The sequence below is a fragment of the Astyanax mexicanus genome, chromosome 17 (genome assembly GCF_023375975.1).
Source record: "Astyanax mexicanus isolate ESR-SI-001 chromosome 17, AstMex3_surface, whole genome shotgun sequence".
Classification (NCBI taxonomy): Eukaryota; Metazoa; Chordata; class Actinopteri; order Characiformes; family Acestrorhamphidae; genus Astyanax; species Astyanax mexicanus.
In genome coordinates, this window is record NC_064424.1 from 680,666 (window position 1) to 690,000 (window position 9,335).

Below are 9,335 nucleotides of genomic sequence, written 5' to 3' on the forward strand. Positions count from 1 at the left end.
AAATATGACTTTGCTAATCTTACATTCATTATTAAAAAACAAAATTGGGAAACAAAATTTATCTGCTGACTTGCTACAGACAGTAGGTACAGATCCCTCCCTCAGACGAAGTCTGCTGGCTAATCCTGCAACCTAAACCAGCAGACTGAAATGACCGAAATGGCATTTCTTTAACTGATCTATTGGGCGGGGCTCTGGTAGGGGTTGACAGGTGAGGGGTGGAGCCAGGGTGATTCTATACAGGTTTCCTGGTTTATTGTGACATCACAAAAAGGGAGGAGCATCCAAACGGCTCATAGAAGCTAATGATTCCTTGATATATCAAAGTATCACAGTTGAGAGCACTGAGAGCACAGTTGTCTTTGCTCTCTCTGGGTGGGTACAGACAGTAGATGGCGCTCTCTCTTTCCCCTCATCACTCCTAGGGTGATGTGGATCAGCACAAGGCTGCGTCTGTGAGCTGATGTATCAGAACCACCAGAGTCGCTGTGCTTTCCTCCGAGCGTTAGCGCTGTGATGCTACTGAAGTAGTTAAAAAAGAGGCGGAGTCTAAATTCACATGTGTCGGAGGAGGCGTGAGCTAGTTAATCTTCACCCTCCTGGTGTTGGAGCATAGTGATAGCGGAAATATAAACTGACCTAAGACAGTCTTACTAAAACTTGATTTAAGCAATCGCAATATATCGATTTGCTTATAGTATCACCAGTGATGGTATAGTTACTTTGAAAAAGTAATCCAATTACTGATTACTCCTTTAAAAAGTAACTTAGTTACTTTATGGATTACTCAATTTTAAAAGTAACTAAGTTACTTTACAAGTTACTTTATTAGTTACTTTCAGCAGCTGCAGACACCACCTCCCGCCGCCTTAACATAAACATTATAACCAGTTTTACCAATACTCCCTTTATTGGAAAATGCATTTTTAACAGCAACAATTTATCTCTAGACATTTAAAGTTGAACTATTTCCTAAAAAAAATAGTTTTTTTATAAAAATAAAAGACCATTTCTCTTGAATTAAATTAACATAAATATATATATATTTTTAAAATAAAATATGGTCTTTCTTGATTTCACTTAACATAAATACTTGTTTTTATTAAAAATATATAAAATAAAGAAAGTCTGTAAAACTGAACATTGAAGCTGTTGTTCTCTGCAGGGCAGCAAGGAGTGGTTTTATAAAACAGAACCGTGTATATGGTCTAGACCAGGGATCACATATATGCGGACTGCGGTTTTGGTCTGGACTCAGACGTTGTCCGATCCGGACCCATTATTATATATTATACATATTGTGATGCGTATCATCTGTATAAGGTCTTGCCTACACTCAGCACTAGTGAACAGAGCAGTTTAAGAGTGTAAATGATGGTGAAAAGTGGGGAAAGTGAGGTAAAATCCCCCTGGTGATTTCTGACCTGTAGAAAAACACAACTTCACACAAACACGAACCACAGAGCTGCTAATGAGCTCCCACAGCTTTCACCCCTGACCCTCAGAGACCCGGGGCTCAGTGTGTGTGTGTGCGTGTGTGTGTGTGTGTGTGTGTGTGGCCGGGACAGGGGGGGGGCGGGGCTTTGGGTATTGAGGTAAGTGTGGCTTTGGTGAGGCTACCTTATGGAGAGTGCCTAAATACTTCTATACCCCATTTTATATATAGTATTCAGTGTATTCAGGTCCTCAGGTCTGTTTGTGTGTGTGTGTGTGTGTTTGTGTGTGTGTGTGTGTGTTTGTGTGTGTGTGTGTGTGTGTGTGTGTGTGTTTAATTGTATTCTTTACGTTTAGTACGTTTAGTTTCGGTTTCACACTGCAGTTTAGTGAGTTAGTCTGAGTGGCTAAACAACTTTACAACACCTTAGCAATCACCACGGATATTATAGCAACCACCTGGAATACCTTAGCAACCACCTAGCAACACCTTAGCAATCACCACAGATATTATAGCAACCACCTAGAGTACCTTAGCAACCACCTAGCAACACTTTAGTAATCACCACGGATATTAGAGCAACCACCTGGAATACCTTAGCAACCACCTAGCAACAACCACAGATATTATAGCAACTACCTGGAATACCTTAGCAACCACCTAGCAACACTTTAGCAATCACCACAGATATTAGAGCGACCACCTGGAATACATTTAGCAACCACCTAGCAACAACCACAGATACTATAGCAACCACCTGGAATACCTTAGCAACCACCTAGCAACACCTTAGCAATCACCACAGATATTATAGCAACCACCTGGAATACCTTAGCAACCACCTAGCAACACCTTAGCAATCACCACAGATATTACAGCAACCACCTAGAGTACCTTAGCAACCACCTAGCAACACTTTAGCAATCACCACGGATATTATAGTGCTACCATGTGGAGTAATGAAGCAGTAATTATGGTAAGTCTAACTGGGGCTGTGTTTCAGTCTTTAGTTGCCTATGTTTCAATAAAATATCTATATAAATATAATATATATATATATGAAATATATATAAAATAATGTATCAAACTAAAACATTATGATACATCGATATATCGCAGTACCGATATTTTGTCGCAGTCCTGGTGATGTGTACAGCAGCTGCAGTGAGGGTGTTTTGGAGGCTGGTTGTCAGGAAAAGTGCGAGATTTGCACATTTGTTCCAGTGTTTCCTCATCAGTGAGTGTTTTTGCTCTGGATCTGCAGCTTTTTTCACTGTTTGTTTTTCCTCTTTTCTCAGTAAATTGCTTCAAGATGCGTCTCAATAAAAAGCTCCAGTATTTTTCTAGCTGAACTATAAGAGTTTTTACGAGCAGCGCCCATTACTATCTCTCTATCTGCACTAATTAAGGAAACAATACCCTCCTGTTGAACTCGGAGGAGGTTTAAGGGTTTTGTTTGTGTGTTTGTGTGTGTTTGCATGTTTGTGTGTGTGTGCTCAGTGTGTTTGTGTATTTCTACAAACAATATAATCATGAGATATAAATATAAACACAGTGTATATATGTGGGAAGTCATTGAGAGCTCTAATATAAACACTATAAAGCTACTTTACGCCTCATTTCCTTTACTGGCTCTAATCTGCGGCTGATCTCGGGTCAGTCGGGATACTGTACTTCTGTATGGAGTATTTCTAAAACTCAGCACAGAAACCTCATATATTAGCATCATATTTCTGTACAAAAATGATACGTTTATTATTTCTATTTTTTGAATGTGTTAAACATGTCTTAATGCTTTAAGAGCAAAACCTGCTTACTCTGTGCAATTCCTTAAAATAATAATGTAAAACTGATATAAATTTAAATTTAAATTTCTGAAAATTAAAAGAATCATAAAGTAGACATATTATAACTCTTTTTAAATGAGTCAGAATATCTAAAATATATATAAATGTATAATAAAACATGTTCATTAAGTCATTAAGTAACTTTACACAAAATTACTCCCACATAAAATCCCTTGCAGAACGAGCCGTTTAAGGGTTCTGTCACTTTTATGCAAATAAGAAAGCTGTTGATGGACACGCCTCATGTTTATGATGAGCGTTTAGCACACGCTAGCATTAGCCTGTGCTAAACGGCAAAATAGAAACAAGCTAGTTCATGCTTAACTGCAATGGAAAGCTCTTACATCTCCCTCATCTGCTAAATTGTCACAGAAGGTAGGTACAGATTCCACCCTCAGATGAAGTCTGCTGGCTAATCCTGAGCAGACCGAAATGGTATTTCTTCGACTGGTGGGAAGTGACAGGTGAGGGGTGGAGCCAGGGTGGTTTTATGCAAATTTCCTTATTGTGACGTTTGTATCTGCTGACTCGCCATGGACAGTAGGTACAGATCCCTCCCTTGGAAGAAGTCTGCTGGCTAATCCTGCTGTGTACAGTCTCTTCTATTGATCTAGTGGGCAGGGCTCTGGTGGGGGTTGACAGGTGAGGGGTGGAGCCAAGGTGATTCTATGCAGGTTTTAACTTATTGTGATGTCACCGGAAATTTCATTTTTATTTCCAATTTTCATTTCATAAAGTGCAATAAGTGAGTCTCTTATATGTTAGACTGGACGTTGTTGTGTGTATAGTGTGTGTAGTGTGTAGTGTGTGTGTGTGTCGGTCAGCTTACCTGTGTAGATGAACCTGCCAGGTGTGCCTTTACAGAACTGTTTGGATTTGTATGACAGCGTGACCTCCACGACTCCGGGGATGTGGCGAGGAGGAGTCTGCACCCGGATGGCGTGAGGAGTGATGAGCTGATGAAAGAAAGAAAGAAAGACAGAAAAAGAGAAAAATTATATATCAGTTTTTAATAAACAAAAAAAATCTGTAAAAAAGTTTCTGAATCAGTTTCTCTGATTTTGCTATTTATAGGTTTATGTTTGAGTAAAATGAACATTGTTGTTTTATTCTATAAACTACAGACAACATTTCTCCCAAATTCCAAATAAAAATATTCTCATTTAGAGCATTTATTTACAGAAAATGAGAAATGACTGCAATAACAAAAAAGATGCAGAGCTTTCAGACCTCAAATAATGCAAAGAAAACAAGTTCATATTCATAAAGTTTTAAGAGTTCAGAAATAATCAATATTTGGTGGAATAATCCTGATTGGTTTTTAATCACAGTTTTTTTTTCATGCATCTTGGCATCATGTTCTCCTCCACCAGTCTTACACACTGCTTTTGGATAACTTTATGCTGCTTTACTCCTGGTGTAAAAATTCAAGCAGTTCAGTTTGGTGGTTTGATGGTTTGTGATCATCCATCTTCCTCTTGATTATATTCCAGAGGTTTTTAATTTGATAAAATCAAAGAAACTCATCATTTTTAGGTGAAATCTTATTTATATAAAATGTTAAGTGCTGGGTGTGAACGGCTGAATCGGATCACAGGGTCCAAATAAAACCAGGTATCAGCCTGTATCTGTGGTAGTATACAGATCTACAGCGTTCACGGTTCGAGTGGGCGGGGCCTAGCCGGAGGCTGTGGGTGGGCCCCTTGGTTTTGGGATGATGGGGTTTGGGGGGGAAGGGGTCAGGAGGTCAGGACGTCCTGAGGAACAGCTACGGGGGGGGGGGGGGGGTGGGGGTGGGGGGGGGGGGCAAATCTGTGCAATAATGTATCCCAGATGTACACTGTCATAACTCACACACAAACACAAACACACACACACACACACACACACACACACACACACACACACACACACTCCCATTACTACATTTTGCTGTAAAACATTTTAGAATACTGTTTTAAACAAATATTTTTTTTTTATTTTCCCACAAAAAACTATTTCATTGTGCCTCAAAAACCAGTGTTTGTTTGTAAAAATAAAATAAAAAAACTGTAAAAGGACTAAAATAAACATCAGATTTTGGTACAAAAAAATCTGATTTGGGACAATTTTGCCAACAGTGTGATCATTACCATAATCCACTGTTCATACTCTTCTTAAGCAATACTTTTCCATGATTCTTCATAACTTCAAGCATATTTTAAGGACCATAAGATTTTTAAAACATCAGTGCAGACATGGCCAATAAAACTACTAAAAATCAAATAAAACTATAATTAAAATGTATTTAATATAGTAGGTCTAAAATGAATAATAATAATAATAAAATGTGAGTCAGATCCTGAGAGCTGCATTGTGTAGAGGTAAATTACTGAATTAACTTAAAATAGATTTTTATAGAGCAAATTTCCTTTACTTTTACAAAACTTTCTGGGTATTTTTATTTTTTCAAAATGTATCCAGGCCTGGAAATTATTACTATTTTTAAATTCCATGACTTTTCCAGGTTTTTCATGATGATAATCACACACTGCTTAACTTTAAATTAGTATTATTGGAGAAGATGAAACCGAAACTTCACGTGAAGCTCTGCTGTTCTTTTAGTGCAAAAACTTCAGTTTAGAAGCATGAACTTTTCAGGTCATTTTGTTAAGAAAATCAGATTTGCACCACTTTTATCCACTTTTAACTCAACATCACACAGTGAATACACACTATAATGCTGCTATAGCAAAACTTGCACTCTGGACTTTATGTTGGTGCTATTTCCCTACTCTCACTCTTTATTTTTTGTGTATTTATCTTGATATCGATTTTGTTCTATTTTATTTTTATTTTATTCTTTTATTTTGTGTTCTTATTTTAGCTATATTATATATATTTTTTCCTTGTATCTACTAGAGCATGCACTACAAAAGCTCTAGCGTATAAGAGCTCAGTTTACATATAGACGTATATGTTATACGCATTAAACCGTGTGTGTATACACGCGTGTGCACGTTTATCTGCCACCGGCTCATCACACGCTGTTAAACGCTCTGTTAGCGAGCAGTTATCCAGCGTTTCATACGCAGAGCTCTCTCCCCCGCGTAAAGACGTGTCAGATCAGATGAGAGGCTTGTTAAAGCTCTGTATGATATTATAGCATCACGCGTAACGTACACTTTATTACTGCAGGCAGAGCAGAGCGGAGCAGCAGCAGCTGAAGGAAACGCAGATTTAAAATAATCTTTAATGATGTGTGATGGCTTTTATTTAACGCACCATTTGGCTGGACGGCTTTTTCACATCAACCGGCTGCCGGCCTGTACATCACCATACATCACTACCAACCTGCTGTCCGTCACTGTAGAATTTAATTCATCTAAATGAACAGATTGCACAAATTACTGCAATAAAAGAAATTCCATCAATCATAATAATTATAAGTTTTACGCAAGATATGTAATATATATATATATATATATATATATACAGCTCTGGAAAAAAATAAGAGAGCACTTCAGTTTCTGAATCAGTTATCATATATAGCATATCTGATATGCTATCTATCTATCTATATATAAATATATATATATGCTATATCAGAATCGTTATTGCTATTTTATGCAATTTTACATGAATTTCTATGTAAAGTAAAAAAGCAAAAAAAAAAGTAATTTTCTATTCAATCAATAAAATAAGTCTACTTTAAAATTTAGAGCTGTGTTTAATAAAATTAGGATTTTTACACTATATCTTTGAACCTGTACGTTCATTTTGACATTTTGTTATTAATTTCAAAAAGCACTCATAATATTTCATAATATTTTTTATTGAAGATGTATATACTGTATATATATATATATATATATATATATATATATATATATATATATATATATATATATATATAATACATATATATACCACTAAAGCATAATAACTGATGGCTATGCAGCAGGTGAAGACCCCAAGAAGGTACCAAAGGAGTGAATTAGAAGAAAACATCGTACAATTTTATATAAAATAAATAAAATTGATAAAATTCTTAATTTGTAGAAACTTCACCCGAAAAAAACAACAATGCAATAATTTACGCAGTACCACAGTCCATCTGTTTTAGATTCTGTGATGCTCATCGCTATCTTACACCCCACCAACAGTCCATTTTCACTCCTATTTTCCTCCTGTCTGGTTTAAACAGCAGCAGAGCTTCTGAATATATCTACACTGATGGGCGTGGTGTTCTGGAAATGAGGTGTGTTCAGGTACATTTCTGGAGTTTTATCTTGTTTATCTTGGTAACAGAAAACACAGGAGCTCCACTGACTGAATACAACCTAGACAGACGCCAACAGTCAGACGTTCATCGCTATCTCGGTAACACAGGCGCGTTTCCAACGTACTTACACCCCGTAACTGCGCCAGGGAATGATGAGCTAGAGACACTCTGATTAGTACATGACTTTTGCTTTGTGTTTTGAGATGAGCAAGGTATACTTTTCCTGTCGTTATGATAGCAAAGACACATCGACACGCCTCCCTAAATTAAGCTGCACTGTGCAGTAGGGTTGATGATTTGCCTGTAGATAAAGCTAAAATAGGACCCAATATGTACATATGTTTTTAGTTTTACAACACGCTTTTTATATTAATTAATTTATTCAGTAAATAAGAATAATTGATTACGTTTATAGATTAGAATATATATGAAGGGCGGTGGACTCACCTCACTCCAGACCAGCATGGTGCCAAAGATGACCTGCAGCCCATCGAAGAAGTTGTCTCCTATGATGATCACTGTAGCGCCCCCTGTTGTCCATCCTTCACTGGGGCTAATGGCTTTGATACAAGGTGCTGCTGCTTTTCAGTGGTTCAGAACAGGACGACGGGAGGAAGGGGCGGGGCCAAGGAGGAGAGAAAAAAGAGAAACAGAGAAAGATATTTCATCAATTAAAGAGAAACATTTAATCTACTGTATTTTTGGCACTATAAAATGCACTTAAAATCCTTTAATGTTCCCAAGAATCATATAATCCGGTGCTCCTTATGTATGAATTCAACCAGTCAGGTATTAAGGAGCAGTAAAGCATCAGCATTAGCCGTTAACTGTGCTAAGCGCTAGCTCTTCTCCATTCAGAGGTGAGTATATTCGGACTGTAGTCTGCTACTAACTAAGCCCGGCTAGCACTACTGTAGCAGCATTAGCATTACCGGCTAGCGGTTAGCCGCTAATGCTAATGCTCCAGCCTTAGTGCTGGAGAAATCTGTGAATCTAAGCTTACAGTACATAAACGAAAGTGCTTTATTCATTCAAATAAACAGTTTTCAGGAGAGGAATCTGTGTAGACTAACATCCAGCACTCAATTGACTGAAATGTTTTTTTTTTTAAGAAATACAGTTCTGAATCTAGATAATACACTGAAGTTCTGAACATAAATATATATCTAAATATATATAATAAATTGATAATTGCTGATGTTTCAGTAGAGCTGGACGGCTGGTTGGTGGGGATGCAGTGTGGGGGTTTAACCCCGTGTTCCCAGGAGGCCGTGGGTTAAAGGTGAGGTACTAATGTGGGTGGTTTTACAAGGTTTTGGCAGAGCGTGGAAGGGGTGGGGGGGGTGGTGGGTCGGGAGACTCGACACCTTGGATTCTCTTGTTTCCAAACCAGAGCAGGAAACCAAAAACACACCGACGTCACCCAGAACACTCACACAGCTGCATTTAACTAGCGGCTCCACAACACCGGGCCTACAGTTACCTCAGTAGTGCTATTCTAATCATACATTTACCTCAGTAGTGCTATTCTAATCATACATTTACCTCAGTAGTGCTATTCTAATCATACATTTACCTCAGTAGTGCTATTCTAATCCTACATTTAACTCAGTAGTGCTATTCTAGTCATACATTTACATCAGTAGTGCTATTCTAATCATACATTTACCTCAGTAGTGCTATTCTAATCATATATTCACCTCAGTAGCGCTACACAATGCTAATATTAAGATAGCTCAGCTAACGTTACTGTCCTAGTCCTGTAGAGGCAGTTATTTTTTTTATCAGT

General features: G+C 37.7%; 1 protein-coding gene and 1 long non-coding RNA gene across 4 annotated transcripts in view; both read right to left on the reverse strand.

The window, feature by feature from the left end:
- Window positions 1–9,335, reverse strand: part of ebf1b (EBF transcription factor 1b) — a 219,206-nt gene that overhangs the window by 42,488 nt on the left and 167,383 nt on the right. For 2 of the 3 annotated variants that reach the window (XM_049466755.1, XM_049466754.1), the window contains exons 9-10: window positions 7,994–8,127; window positions 4,112–4,238 (exon numbers count right to left, since the gene is read on the reverse strand). In XM_049466755.1, coding sequence (XP_049322712.1) covers window positions 4,112–4,238; window positions 7,994–8,127 — 261 coding nt within the window. The remainder of the gene's footprint in view (window positions 1–4,111; window positions 4,239–7,993; window positions 8,128–9,335) is intronic. The other variant, XM_049466757.1, reaches the window with a different exon arrangement.
- LOC125782506 (uncharacterized) lies at window positions 1,135–3,584 on the reverse strand. Its single transcript, XR_007425214.1, has 3 exons — window positions 2,321–3,584; window positions 2,193–2,256; window positions 1,135–2,021 (listed from the first exon to the last, which is right to left on the reverse strand). It is a non-coding gene; the product is annotated as an uncharacterized LOC125782506 (long non-coding RNA).